The sequence below is a fragment of the Astyanax mexicanus genome, chromosome 11 (assembly GCF_023375975.1).
Source record: "Astyanax mexicanus isolate ESR-SI-001 chromosome 11, AstMex3_surface, whole genome shotgun sequence".
Classification (NCBI taxonomy): Eukaryota; Metazoa; Chordata; class Actinopteri; order Characiformes; family Acestrorhamphidae; genus Astyanax; species Astyanax mexicanus.
The window spans coordinates 9,334,356-9,350,255 of NC_064418.1; the positions used below are offsets into that span (position 1 = coordinate 9,334,356).

General features: G+C 41.0%; 1 protein-coding gene across 3 annotated transcripts in view; it reads right to left on the reverse strand.

Annotated features, from left to right (window-relative positions):
• Positions 1-15,900, reverse strand: part of myo16 (myosin XVI) — a 264,223-nt gene that overhangs the window by 22,938 nt on the left and 225,385 nt on the right. For all 3 annotated transcript variants that reach the window (XM_049485244.1, XM_049485243.1, XM_049485245.1), the window contains exon 34: positions 14,038-14,123. In XM_049485244.1, coding sequence (XP_049341201.1) covers positions 14,038-14,123 — 86 coding nt within the window. The remainder of the gene's footprint in view (positions 1-14,037; positions 14,124-15,900) is intronic.

Sequence of the window (15,900 nt, forward strand, 5' to 3'; positions counted from 1 at the left end):
GGGCTTTACATTCAGTGACAAGTGGTCCATGTGGGCAAACTACACATACATTATGAGAACAGAACACCTGAGCGCCAGAGAGAGCGAGCTGACCTATATAGTGCACATGCTCATAAATCATTACAGCTTAGCACGCATTGCATAATGTGCGGCCCACAGCAGGGAGGTCTAGATAATATGCCGAGACAGACAGCAGCCTCTGTTGGATATCACACACACACACACACACACACACACACAGTCTCCTACTGTCATTATAAAAGTACACAGCCATTACTGCAAAAAGAGACGGAGAGAAGGAGACAGAGAAAGAGGGAAAGACAAGAGAAAGAGAGCGAGACAGAGAAAAAGAGACAGAGAGAAACAGAGAGAGAGAGAGAGACGGAGAACAAATTAAAAGAAAAGAAATAGAGAGACAAAGAAGAACAAGAGAGAGGGTGAGAGAAGGAAGGAGCAGAGACAAAGAAAGTAAAAGAGAAGAAAAAGAGAGACAGAGAGAGGAAAAAGAGAGAGAGGGAGAGAGACAGAAAGAGACAGACAGAGAGAGAGAAACAGCACCTCTCGATGTAACTCTTCATTAAACAAAAGTTCATTATTATACTTGGTTATTATTATTTTTAATAATAATAATAATAATAATAATAATGCTTTTTATTTATTTTTTTACTACTATTTTTTATTGATGTTTCTGTTAATGTTTTAATGGATAAATCTCATTATGTATTTGGTTTGTGTGCTTTGACAACATTATTTTTGAATGCAGTCATGCCAATAAAGCTGAATTGAGTTGAATTATTAAATTGAATTGAGTTGATTTGAGAAAGAGAAAGAGAGAGAGAGAAACAGCACATCTCACTGTAACTCTCCATTAAACAAAGGTTCATTATTATACTTGATTATTAGGGGTGTCACGATTCTCTAAACCCTCGATTCGATTTCATTTTCGATTTGAGGGTCACGATTCGATTCGATTCTCGATTTTCTTGTTTTTTTTTCTTGTTATTATTTTATGCCTCATAAAATTTAAATAATATATTTATTATTATTATTATTATTATTATAAATATTATAAATATTATTATTATTATTATTTATTAAGATATATATGGTAATGCCATCTAGTGACTTTTTTGGTAGCAACAGTGTGCACTATTAAAACAAGCAGTTTATCAGAGCTGTGTGTGGATGGCTGGTGAAACTGCTCATTACATGAAGCTGCAGTTCTTCATCCAACCACTAGCAGCAGCAGCACAAGCCCCGCTCTCTTCACTCAGTCACTACTTCAGTACAGCCCAGCCACGGGCTACAGAGCCCAGCCAGTCCGTTTTTACTGTTTCTGTAAACAAATAAAGGTTTTAACCCCACTAACCGGATAATACAGCTCACTACAGTTCATCTTTCAGCCCAAGCAGCTAACAGCAGCAGGTTAGAACAGCCGATACGGAGTCACTGCTGGGATTGCATTATAAACAGGTCAGTTAGCGCGCTGCTAACCTCAGGATGTTTATAACTACGGAGTTTAGTGGACACACCACGGCCGCCAGGTAAGTCTTTTAAAGGCTACTGAAGACTATTAAAGGCTATTAGAGGTTATTGAAAGCATTATTGGGGGGCAGAAATCAGTACAGGCTGGTTAGATAAGTGATGTGGGTATTGTCTTATAAATATTTACACATAACTTATATCTCTCCTGAAAAGCTTTTATTTTAGTCAGAAACACGCTTGTGTTTACTTTATCTGAGAGAAAGATGTTTTTTAATTCAATGGAAAGCAACAGGTGTAGTCAATTATAAGTTTAAGATTTTTAATCCACCTCACTGTGATCTATAGTCAGTGTTCTCAAGTCACACTGACACACGCATTTCAGCGAGTTCACACGCTCTCACCTGCGCGCACCCACCCCTCCGTTAGATACAGATACAAAACCTGCGCGCCCAACCCCCGCCCCCCCTCCCCCGTTGGACAGATAAAAACAGTGATCACACTCCCGCCGACTGCGCTCATGCAGCGGCTCTCTATTTAATTGAATAGGATGCGCTGTGTTGGTGCCGCGCCATTTGCGTAGCGCGCTGCGCTATTTGCGTAGCGCGCGCGGGAGGGATCGTCGATCCTCTTTTTGACTTCGATACTCGAGATCGTGACCTCATTTCGATTCGATTTCGATAAAATATCGAGATCGTGACACCCCTATTGATTATTATTATTATTATTATTATTATGTTTTCATTGAGAATTCTTAAGATATATTCGGTTTGTGTGCTTTGGCTACATTGTTTTTGAAAAAATCAAGCCAACAAAGCCAAATTAAATCAAATTATTTAATTGAATTGAATTGAAATTAATTGAGAGAGAGAAGAAAGAGAGGGAAAGAGATGTCAGTTGCAGTTCTGCAGTGGAAAGCTGGTGTGGCGTAGCTTCATTAAGCTTTAATACAGGGTGAGCCTCGGCCTCCTCTCAGCTCTGGGTGCGGGAGAGTGAGACGTGGATCTGGGTGGAGGGGACGGGGTGATCGCTGTATGATCGCTCGGCGTGTGTGTGCTGAGGATGAGCAGCGGAGAAACGCTCTCTCTCTCTCTCTCCCTCTCTCTGCGCTGGACGGAGTGATGCGCTGCTGAACGTAATCTCTAGATAAGATCCCTCTGAACTTATCTGTCAGAGCGAGGGACCCACTCTCACTTTCATTACCCATGATTACTCGCCCACTGGAGGGGTCACAGGAAACCTCCACAGCTCCCAGAGGATTGAATGACAGAAAGCTGCATGTTTACACGAGTGTGTGGCGTCAGTGTATGTGTGTGTGTGTGTGTGTGTGTGTGTGTGTGTCAATGAATGTATTCTGCTTGGATGGTAGTTCTTGGACACACTTTCTAATTAGAGAACTCATCTCCTTGATGATACAGAGGCTCAACTTAATAATTTATTTGTGTAATAAGGGTGTAGCGGGCTCAGTGGTTTAATACCTGGTGCTAATTGAGATGTTGAAATATTTTTTTATTGGGCGCCAGTTATTAAATTAATTTAATTAGATTAACCAATTAATCAATTAATTAATTAATTAATTAATTAATCAAATTAATTAATAACACAAGACATCTCAGGGTGTGGTTTCTACAGGTGACAGAAATTTTCATAACCAAGTTATCCAGAAAAACACACTGAAATGACAGGTTTTGTAAAATAAAAGTATTTTATTAAATCACACAGATATGAGTAAATAATTAATTAAAAAGTCATAATGTAGCCATTAGATATCAAATCATAGTGTAGAATAATAAATGAAAAATAAAAGAACAAACACGTTATAATACTGGTATGAAAGGAATAAAGATTAATAGAACTATTAAGTGAATATTTCTAAATAAGGATCTAAATGTAATGAGGTCAAACTAATCAAATGAGAACACTAAAATAAGTAGATAAGTAAGATATTTTACGGCCTACAAAGATCATCCCTTTCGCCAAATAACTAAAAATTAATCTATACTAAGAAGAGAGTTAAGAACAATAACCAAACTAGACTTGACCAACCAAAACACCAATTACTGAGAGAAATACCCAAACTGCCTTACTCTGAGACGTCTACAAAGGGGGGTCCCCATCGGTTCGGTCCGCTGTTTAAACCTCTTGTTCGGCTGACATCCTGCACCCCTAGAAGGTCCAGTGTGGACCCATCCGCAGGGTAAAGATGGTGCTCTGTGGGCCAGCGGCGCACCTGGTCGACACCCACTTCTAGTCTCTGCACAGGGAAAGCCTTCCCTGGAGCTGGCTCGGCTGGCGTACCCTCTCGGTGATCCGTCGGTTGGTCTAGTTGGTTTACTGAACTATATTAACTATCTTGGCAAGCAGGAGAACTCCGTAGATCATAAAATAGCTTAGTTATTTAAACTAGGATAACTAATACCATTATGCTTGAAGAAGATTAAATGCACTAGTCTAAGAAAACTAACTTAAGATGACTAAACTAACAGTCTATCCTTTATCCATCTCTGGGCTCCCTAACCTCTCTCCTCTAACTGTTTTCCTCAACTCATCTTCTCCAACTCCAAACTGAACTGAACTGCAAACTCCTCCAACTGAACTGGAAACTCTAAAACTGGCAAACTGAACTGTGTCTGCCCAGTTTAAACTATTAGTCCCTGTGGCCTGTTTGGCCTTTGAGCTACGATTGGCTCTGTGGCCCAAGTGTCTGTGTTTTGATTGGTCTAGGAGCAATTTCAAACTTTGGTGGGGATTCACAAAGGGCCATAAAACCCCCCCTCGCTCACATGGTCAGCATGCTTCAGAATTTTTCTAATAGATCAAACCAAAAGAAAACTCAATTAAACAGTGGATCAAAATACATTTTTCAGCATATCAGTTTGTGAGGATAAATTCAGGAAACAACAATCTTACAATTGAATCACAATAAATGTAATATATATATATTTTGCCCACAAACAGTTTTGTAATACTCAAGATAATCTTAGGAATACAATGATGGATGGTACTCTGTCAGAAAGAGATCAAGAGTCATGTTATTATTTAAACCCAATTAAATCACTTAAAAGATAATACATGGTTAAACCACTGATAACCAAATAAAGCTAAATTATCAAATGCTAGTTAAACCTTGTTGATTCAGACTTGAATGTGTAGGAGAATTTAATCAGGACACATCCAAACACATATACCATATACCAGACACATATACCATTATCTAGTAAACATTCTATAAAACACCTTTTTTATATAGTCAATATATATGTATTTTAAGCAAAATCTTCTCAGTGAGAAATTCCTCTTCTCTGCTGAGTGTTTAGATAAGCGGCTGTCGTCGGAATTTACGACCGTGGGGGAAGTTGGTGAAGTTGGTGTTGGGAATGTAATTTCCAAGCTAAGAGCATTCATTTTAACTTCATGAATCTTATTTCTAAGTGGTTGCAGAAAGCACAAACCCCTAAATTGGTATAATATATTTGGTGAATTTACAATTTCCAAGGCATTCATTAAGTTTTGAACCCTCTCTCAAGTCCCGTAGTCCCGTCCTTGTCCTGGTGATTGTGCTGTTGGCAAAACCACAATTGTGCACAGTTCCAGATGTTTAAACATTAACGGTCCTAAATCCAGATTTACGACTGACAGCGTCTGAAGGAATGTCAAAAAAAGAATTTAAAAATGTTTACCCTGACTTGCATTTAGGGTTCTCGAGCGAGGCTGAGTGAAGAAATAGTCAGGAAATGTCATTTTGAAATTTAAGGCTGTTTGAAAAAGATAACTCCAAGGCTTTTAGAGTGTTCTGGGGGTTGAAGTTCCTTATAGACCATAAAGTGGGGGTAGTGTGTGTTTGTGTCCAAGCAATGAAGAAATCCTCTGGTTAATCCACTACATTCCCCCCCCATCGATCGATGGGCCACTGGACGTTGGGTCATCGGTCGATGTCAACGTGGATTTCTGTAGACAGAGCATGTTAGGGTACATCTTTCATGCAATTGGTGTCTTGTTGGTCATGCTTTCTTAAGACAATCTACTACAAGGTCGCTGACAGAGTTTTTGGTCTAATGGATATACAATTTCTCTGATGATCAGTTTGTTTTTTTTTTTTTTTTTTTTTTTTTGTTGTAGCTATTGGCTTTTGGTTCTGAATAAAATAGTTAATTTAATGTGATAGTGTGGCAACAAGCATAGGAAAGGGTCACAAATAGTTTGCTAGCTATTTGTTCCTTTATAACTTTATCAAGACAACCTACCCATAAGGTATGCTTCAATAATTAGCCACTACTTAGTCAACAATTGAGAACAATATAGCGGAGCAAACGTAGTCAGAAGGGAAACAAAATATGTTTTGGGCACCTGAAGAGAGGAGAGAAAAAAAAAAAATTGGCACCCCCCCTTCTCCACGTATTTATTATACTGCTATGCTAATGGTTTGAAATGGTGATTCAAACTCTAGGTTTAACAAAATATCCAATTTGTTGTGGGTTATGCTACTCGGATAGGTGAGTTCCAGACAATGAATGTGTGGTACGTTCTCAATTTAACAATTGCGTCAGGCCAGAATATGGTGGACAATGAACACTCAGTGTGTCTAGGTATTTAGCCCAGTATTATGATTTAACCTAGGGCATTATTGGTCCCGACTTGTCCCATGGGGCTTTTGCATAGTTTAATTGGGTTACAGTGAACTTGTTTGAGAATCGGTTTAATAAAACACTGACGATGCGGGATCTGGTTCCAGATGCGAGGCAGATTGTCTGCCTCTGCATGAGGACCAAACCAATGAGACCTGAGCTCGCGAATTGTTTTGCCAGTGCTGTGCTGGGACCTCACCAGTAGCTTGTCAGCAGTGTAGCACAATGGTTGGTATCCAAGCGTGCTTTTTCCCAGTTTTGGGTGTTTCCGCAGTTCACCGCTAGAACGATGAGATATACCAACACCTGAGAAAGTGTGGATCAGCGAAAGAGTTGTGGCCTGAGCCATTTCAATAGGGTCTGGGGGACGTCCCCTCCATCTGGCAAATGCACCTGCCACAGTGATGAGATGTTTGTTCCTTTCGACCCAATCCATTTGTGGAATTGGCCATATACCACACAGATCTTCTGAAGATTGGGGCTGAAAACACACTAGCCTTTTTCCAACAAGTGGCAGATATGTCAATTGTGGGAATGCTTGGTGTGTTTCCCCCATCATTTTGTGGTCCACCCATGGGTGATCGAGGGCCTGGGCCAGGCTCTCCCCCCCATGGCGCTGAGGCACCACGAATGAAGATGAAGCGTGTGTATCTGGGGCATAAACAAACAGGCCCTTGAGCATCCTGAAAGACGCACAGTAAGTGGCAAGTGGATCAAGGTGAAATGCCAGTGTTCTGAAAGAAGTGTTGTCACATGCACCAATTGTCATGTTAACTTTCCATTTGATTTGAGCATTCCGAAAAGCACATCCATCTGTGTAGATGGTGGGAATGTTTTTACGTTCATAAGAATCCAAGGGACTGTGTTTGTCTGGAACCACTGGTGCAGGAACAAGAAGAGAACAATCCTTTTGGTGCACGAACAGAGGATCACAGTTAGTCCGTGGCAAGGAACCTGCAGGTGTTCTGTGAACAGCTGACTTGTCAGCCCATGGAACAAAGATTTCACCGTTGACCGTTGTGTTAAGAGTGAATGACTTTCCAGCTTTTGGGTTGTACTCATCTACAGCCGTAGAGGGAGTCAATGCCCATGAACAGGTGTTTTGTTTTAGAATCATGGTAGGGGATTCTGAGGATGGTGGTTTCAGAACCCTGACAGTGAGCTTCTCATTGATTCCCGTGGAATTTGAAGGTTCAATGAGCTTGTGTGGCTCAATGTTGCTAGCAACATGATAGCATTGAACTCTATCCTGTGCCTTAGGACAGGGCAGGGGTTCGCAAACCTGTGCCCAGATTCTATGATGCTGAAAGTCAATCAATGGTTTGAACCGGTCAAGGAGGTCTTTGCCAAAGAGCAATGGGACGTTCTCCAATGGAGAAATGTGAATTGGATGGGTGAGGCTCATTGGACCGATGGCAACGTGCACCAGGGCTGCAGAATGCAGAGTGATACCAGTGTGCGAATATGGTTGAAGGTGAAGAGCACACTTTTTCAGAGGTATCTCTTTGTTGTTTCGGCGGGCTGTCGCCCTCACCTGGTCAAAAAGTGAATTTGACATCAAAGAAATGTCTGACCCTGTGTCCAAAAGAGCTTCATACCCGAACACATCTTCCAGCCTGGTGGCTAGATAGAATTTTGGTGTTGAACCTTTCTCGGTTAAGAAACCCAAGAATTGTTTAGGTGGTGGGTCCTCCAGGCTGAGGGAAGGAGCTTCCTCAGTGTGGTTGTTTTCAGCGTCTGGCTGTACAACCCAGGCTGCATTGGGGTGGATGGATTTCGCACCCCCCCAAGCAGGTTGATCTGGAGCATGGACAATTGGCAAGAATTCAGATTCAGCATTGTCCTGCTTGCATATTTCATTACGAAATTGTCTGAGCAGACTGCCGTCTTTAGTGCTCAGGTTAGTTGGATATCTCTCATGCTTGTGCCCTTTAGGTGGACACCAACGTTTGTGGTGCTTTGGGCTCTTTCTCCTGAGCGGAGATTGAAGTTTGCTGGAGCTCTGTGCTCGAGCATGGTGTTGTGAGTGTTTGCCATTCCAACTGCGTTTTATCCTACCTTTCCTTCGATAGGAGGGCTTTTGGTCACTTTGCTGGGCCCAATGTAGGGACGGGCGACGCCAAGAGTGGAACACTCTCTGGTTTTTGTGGTTTAACTGGGTCTTAGGTGGCATTGGAGCCTTGTGTGCCCCCTTTTGCTTGACGTGGGAGGACTGCTCATTAATTATCAGGACGTCATTTGACTCTGATTTTTTATTAATGTTTTGTTGGAACATAGCAAATCCTCTGAGAGCCAAATCACGCAGCTGCCGGCTTGTTAGCGTACGAGGGCAGGCTGCGACTCCAAAAGAGTGACTGGTGGAGGGATGGAGGTTTCTCACGAACAATGTTTTGAAAACTTCCTCTTCCTCCATTCCAGGCTCATTTCTATAGCCGAAATAAGCGTGCCTGAGGCGGTGATAGTACTGTAAGGGTGTTTCCTGGCGACTCTGCTTTATTGCAAGAGCCGCAGCAAGGCCGGTTTGAACAAGGTGGTTGGAGAACTCATTCTCCAAAGCCTTGCAAAGATCAGGATAGTCTCTCTTAACCTGGGGTGGTTGGCGCTCAATGAAACGTCCAACTTCCCGGCTAGAGGACACCTTAATGAGGTAGATTTTATCATCTACCGTGGCCTTGGGGAAACGGCGTAAGAAGTAGTCAATGTCGCGAAGATACTGGTGGACATCATTAGAACCGTCCGGTTCTGGTTCAAAGCGTGGGATGTTACGCGCAATTTTGTCCAAATCTCTATCAGAGGGTGCTTGAGGTTGCACAGAGGTCCCATGTGGCTGGGAACGCTGAGTGCACCTTGGTTCTACTGGCGCTTCAGCACCTTTAAGGGAGACTAGAGGGAATGTATTTGTGGATGGTTGTTGCTTAGGATCCGGAACCCCAGGGGTTCCTGATTTACCAGCTGGATTGATGGGGGAGTCTCCCTCCATCATCAGCTCAAATGTTAACTCTGTTTGGTCTCGAGTTAATTTGACTGCATTGTTAGCATGTGCTAATTCAGTTTGTAGCTCAACCTGTCTTGCAATAGCATGTTTTAGTTTTTCCTGTGACTGAGCTGCAAGTTGGGTAGCTATGTTGGCTTCCTTTTGAAGCAGCTGCACTTCGGTTTTGAGGTCTCTTTGGTTCATTTCAGACTGTACAGTTTTGTTCTCTAGGTCTGCAACTCTATCATTTAAAATCACAATCTCTGCTTGGAGATTTTGAATGGTTTTGGAGGAAGCAGCAAGTTGATCCTGTGACAACAGCAGTTGTTTCCACAGTATTAGGGAAATCGGATCCACTTGTTGCTTGCCCTCAAGGATTTTAGATACACACTCATTGAGGCTTTTGGCAATTAGTGCATGGAGACCCCCACTGTCCATTTGTTGGACTGGGACGGTAAGTCCTGGGGGTAAACCAGCTGTAAGCTCTAAAAGAGCTTTTTCGGTGGCACACATTTTGATTTACGTAAAGCACGTGGAATCAAACAATTTTGATGACAAACAAGTTTATTTTATGTTCGAATCAATTAGCATTGTGCCTTTTCTAAGAAGAAAATCTGTTAAAAGTGGGCGACCTAAGGTTACAATTAGTAGATTAATTTTAAAAGAATAGTTAGATTTGTTGTCAGTGATGCTAGTGAACAGTTTAATAACTGTAGGGCACTATACACAATGTCTAAATCTAAATATGGGTATAGTTATTAACTATGTACAGGATGGGAGAATTTAACTATGTATTAAGCACAGGTGTGCTGGGTATATGGTTGAGTAACTGATAACTGGATAGGTTTTTTTTTTTTTTTTTTTTTTTTTTTTTTTTTAAATGGTTAATTAATTAATTAATTTCAATCAGTTATTAATAATTGATCTTAATCGATCAATAATTAAGCTTAATTTATTTGAAGATGGTTGAATTAAATTGAAAATAATTAATTAACAAAAATTTAATTAACTTTACTTAATCAAATTGATTAAAATGACCAGTTAATTATTTTATGTTGTGATTAGTTACTCAATGGAGATAGCTATTTAGCTTGGTTCAATGTAACATAAAGAGTAATGTTTGAGAGAGCAGACCTGAAACTTAAATTTAACTATTTAATATTAACCGATTAAATGAATGCAGTTATTTGTTTACTTATTTACAAACCATTTAACCCCACCACAATGCAAATTCCCTTTATTAACTTAACAAAAAGTTTGTTTGAAATTGGCACCCTCTGGCGACAGAAACTCTAAATGCGCTCTACAGGATGATAGCAATTACACAAGTACAACACCAGGTGGCGACACAGCTATATGGCTAAGTGGCTCCCTCTGGTGGTCAAACAAATGAAATGCACCTTTCTGCACTGTATGCAGTTAACCAAATCAAACACCAGATGGCGATGTGGCAGTGTACCCCCCCTAGTGGTGAGGGGTAGTAAAACACCCTTTGAGTTTGAGTGTAAATAGTCAGGCTGTCCACCAGATGGTGGCAGAGGCCGACTGGTGGGAGTGGTCACGCCCACTGATGATGTCACGTTAAGGACCGCCCCTTGGGTCTGGGACCTGGTCAGCAGATTTGACTGACTCAGTCGACTGTGAATAGCAGAGGAGAAGGGCACGGCTGTCCGAAAGTTTAACACAGCAGCAACACACTTCACAAGATGAGCAAAGAGGATTTACATCCTGGCGTGGTTAGTTTAATCACGCACACAATAAACTTCCTGCCACTCAGGGTGGTGTTACGTAAAAGTTAGCTACTCTTTTACGCACGTGGAAGTGTCCAGTACTGCAGGATTTTACGGATTTCGCGCAAAAAACGGCAGTTTTAACTGGAGCGCGGAGTCGATGAGCCGGAGATCCGCGACTCAAAGCTGCGCGAAGGCCTTAGATCAACACTGGCAAAATATGTCTATTTTACCGGAAACAGTTCGAACTTTATGTAAGTACACACGTATATACACGTATATACACCCGGGTTTAAGGTTACCCACACACGGCGGTGTGTCAACCAAGCTTATTTTACAAATAAGCGTAATGTTTTCAAGAGCGCTCACGTACCACACACACAAAACTGTACACGTTATTTAGACACATAGGGGAGCGTGCGCGTGACACGCACACACACAGGGGACTGTGCGGGCGACGCACACACAGCGGGGGACTGTGCGCGTGACACAGACAGGGGACTGGCCAGTCCTGAATTGTAAACAAAAACACGTGTGTTTCTAACACGCTGGGTTTATGCAGTTAACTCCAGCTAGGCCAGCTAGCCAGCAGCTAACGCATTTAATAATAACAACAAAATACACTTTATTCTGCAACTTACAGCGCTATTTTCTGGAACTGGTTATGAAATGTGTATATTCTGGTCTCGCGGCGGAGAACCAATAAGAATATAATCCTGCCCCACGTTGGCGAGCCAATTATGTAGCGGGCTCAGTGGTTTAATACCTGGTGCTAATTGAGATGTTGAAATATTTTTTTATTGGGCGCCAGTTATTAAATTAATTTAATTAGATTAACCAATTAATCAATTAATTAATTAATTAATTAATTAATCAAATTAATTAATAACACAAGACATCTCAGGGTGTGGTTTCTACAGGTGACAGAAATTTTCATAACCAAGTTATCCAGAAAAACACACTGAAATGACAGGTTTTGTAAAATAAAAGTATTTTATTAAATCACACAGATATGAGTAAATAATTAATTAAAAAGTCATAATGTAGCCATTAGATATCAAATCATAGTGTAGAATAATAAATGAAAAATAAAAGAACAAACACGTTATAATACTGGTATGAAAGGAATAAAGATTAATAGAACTATTAAGTGAATATTTCTAAATAAGGATCTAAATGTAATGAGGTCAAACTAATCAAATGAGAACACTAAAATAAGTAGATAAGTAAGATATTTTACGGCCTACAAAGATCATCCCTTTCGCCAAATAACTAAAAATTAATCTATACTAAGAAGAGAGTTAAGAACAATAACCAAACTAGACTTGACCAACCAAAACACCAATTACTGAGAGAAATACCCAAACTGCCTTACTCTGAGACGTCTACAAAGGGGGGTCCCCATCGGTTCGGTCCGCTGTTTAAACCTCTTGTTCGGCTGACATCCTGCACCCCTAGAAGGTCCAGTGTGGACCCATCCGCAGGGTAAAGATGGTGCTCTGTGGGCCAGCGGCGCACCTGGTCGACACCCACTTCTAGTCTCTGCACAGGGAAAGCCTTCCCTGGAGCTGGCTCGGCTGGCGTACCCTCTCGGTGATCCGTCGGTTGGTCTAGTTGGTTTACTGAACTATATTAACTATCTTGGCAAGCAGGAGAACTCCGTAGATCATAAAATAGCTTAGTTATTTAAACTAGGATAACTAATACCATTATGCTTGAAGAAGATTAAATGCACTAGTCTAAGAAAACTAACTTAAGATGACTAAACTAACAGTCTATCCTTTATCCATCTCTGGGCTCCCTAACCTCTCTCCTCTAACTGTTTTCCTCAACTCATCTTCTCCAACTCCAAACTGAACTGAACTGCAAACTCCTCCAACTGAACTGGAAACTCTAAAACTGGCAAACTGAACTGTGTCTGCCCAGTTTAAACTATTAGTCCCTGTGGCCTGTTTGGCCTTTGAGCTACGATTGGCTCTGTGGCCCAAGTGTCTGTGTTTTGATTGGTCTAGGAGCAATTTCAAACTTTGGTGGGGATTCACAAAGGGCCATAAAACCCCCCCTCGCTCACATGGTCAGCATGCTTCAGAATTTTTCTAATAGATCAAACCAAAAGAAAACTCAATTAAACAGTGGATCAAAATACATTTTTCAGCATATCAGTTTGTGAGGATAAATTCAGGAAACAACAATCTTACAATTGAATCACAATAAATGTAATATATATATATTTTGCCCACAAACAGTTTTGTAATACTCAAGATAATCTTAGGAATACAATGATGGATGGTACTCTGTCAGAAAGAGATCAAGAGTCATGTTATTATTTAAACCCAATTAAATCACTTAAAAGATAATACATGGTTAAACCACTGATAACCAAATAAAGCTAAATTATCAAATGCTAGTTAAACCTTGTTGATTCAGACTTGAATGTGTAGGAGAATTTAATCAGGACACATCCAAACACATATACCATATACCAGACACATATACCATTATCTAGTAAACATTCTATAAAACACCTTTTTTATATAGTCAATATATATGTATTTTAAGCAAAATCTTCTCAGTGAGAAATTCCTCTTCTCTGCTGAGTGTTTAGATAAGCGGCTGTCGTCGGAATTTACGACCGTGGGGGAAGTTGGTGAAGTTGGTGTTGGGAATGTAATTTCCAAGCTAAGAGCATTCATTTTAACTTCATGAATCTTATTTCTAAGTGGTTGCAGAAAGCACAAACCCCTAAATTGGTATAATATATTTGGTGAATTTACAATTTCCAAGGCATTCATTAAGTTTTGAACCCTCTCTCAAGTCCCGTAGTCCCGTCCTTGTCCTGGTGATTGTGCTGTTGGCAAAACCACAATTGTGCACAGTTCCAGATGTTTAAACATTAACGGTCCTAAATCCAGATTTACGACTGACAGCGTCTGAAGGAATGTCAAAAAAAGAATTTAAAAATGTTTACCCTGACTTGCATTTAGGGTTCTCGAGCGAGGCTGAGTGAAGAAATAGTCAGGAAATGTCATTTTGAAATTTAAGGCTGTTTGAAAAAGATAACTCCAAGGCTTTTAGAGTGTTCTGGGGGTTGAAGTTCCTTATAGACCATAAAGTGGGGGTAGTGTGTGTTTGTGTCCAAGCAATGAAGAAATCCTCTGGTTAATCCACTACAAGGGTATCTTAATTAATACTGTACATAAATATATAAACAAATATATTTATATACCTGAGTGTGATGGCTGTCCATGTGTCTGTGTAGCGTGGAGGCACTGGATGCATTTGACTTATGGTGTCCCTCATCCTCCAACGTGCCTGTTCAGACAGTAAGAAACACAGAGATGCATCAGATTAAAAACATATTCTAAGAAATATCTATAAAAAAAACCCCAGGCAGGATCAATATACAGCAGGTCAAAGGTGCTCCGAGTAGGGACCATCGTTGCACCAGTAATCGACTCACTTATGTGAGTCCTGGTGTAAGATACCACAAAACACCTTCAGAACTATTGTGGAATTAATTTCTGGTCAGATCAGGAGGGACCTATTCAACATAAAAGGTGTTTTTTTTATATAATGGCTGATCAGAGTATAAAATAAGCAATGAGCAATGTGCAAAACAAAGCTGATTTATATGGTGAAGTGAACACAGAGAAAAAAAGAAATTTACAAAATTTAACAGATTTCTTTTTTTTTCCTCCACAATTTTACAAATTTACATGGACAATTACCCAACCCACTCATTAGGACTAGTGATGCCCCAACACCAGGAGGGTGAAGACGAGCACATGCGTTCTCTGATACATATGAAGTCAGCCACCGTCTCTTTTCCTACTTCTGCTGATGCAGCATTGCTGAGTAGCATCACAGCACAGCACGCTAGAAGGAAAGCGCAGCGACTCGGTTCTGATACATCAGCTCACAGACGCAGCCTTGTGCTGATCGGCATCACCCTTTGGAGTGATGAGAGGAAAAAGCGCCATGTTACCTCTCCGCTTTTAGACTCTTTTACCCCGTTTTTCTGCGCTAGATATGCGCACCCTTTCCGCTTTTAGACTCTTTGGCCCGTTTTTCTGCGCTAGAAATGCACACTCTCTGCTTTTAGACTCTTTTACCCCGTTTTTCTGCTCTAAAAATGCGCACCCTCTCTGCTTTTAGACTCTTTGGCTCGTTTCTGACACCTAGCATTCAAACTTTGAATCTCACATTATAAAAGCCTGCTTAACAGCGGGCCAACTTTTATTCTATTTCTAAAATACCTCGCGGGCCGCTCCAAAAAAGCAAACAAGCCGCAAATGGCCCGCGGGCCGTAGTTTGGACACCCCTGGTCTAAGATGTTTGGGAACCACTGATTTATGTCATATGGAGTGAGATGGAGTGAGTGTTTGACACAGAGAGAGAGATAGAGAGAGAGAGAGAGGAATTCAGCCTGGACTGATGACTCTTACAAAGAGCACTTTATCATCTACAGGGCCTTTCACGCTAATCACACACACCACCTCACTGATAGCTTCTGGGTCAGCTCACTTCGTTTCCTCGTGTTGGTCCACCATCCTTGCTCTGAGTATATCCCATACACTCACTCCTTCATTCACCTCATTCACTGTCTTCCTCTTCCTGCCCTCATTCTGCCATGTTTTCTCATGTTTTCTCTTTATCTCAGCCACTTTTCCCCCCTCTAGTTCTTCTCAACATCCCCATCCACCCTGTCGCTCTCTCCATCACTCTCGTCCTCCTCTATGTGTCACGGTCAACTGGGCCAAGGTTAAGCTGGATATATAAACAAGAGTCTGAGTAAACAAACGCACTCGAACAAGGCTGAAGAGTTGAGGACTGGACTTTCCCTCTATAATTAATCTTTTTATACTTTTCTAATGGGCGAGGATCATGTTTAATCTATCATCATCTTTTTTCATGATTATTCATTGGATTATGACAAGTCTGCTCAGGCAGAAAGTTGCAGGATGCTATAACACAGCATTTACTATGAGTGGCACGATACCATCCTTTTTTTTAAGTCTGATACCATAACTGCTTCCTTAAGGATGGATCTGTAGATACCTGTAGATACCTATACATCAATTAAATGACA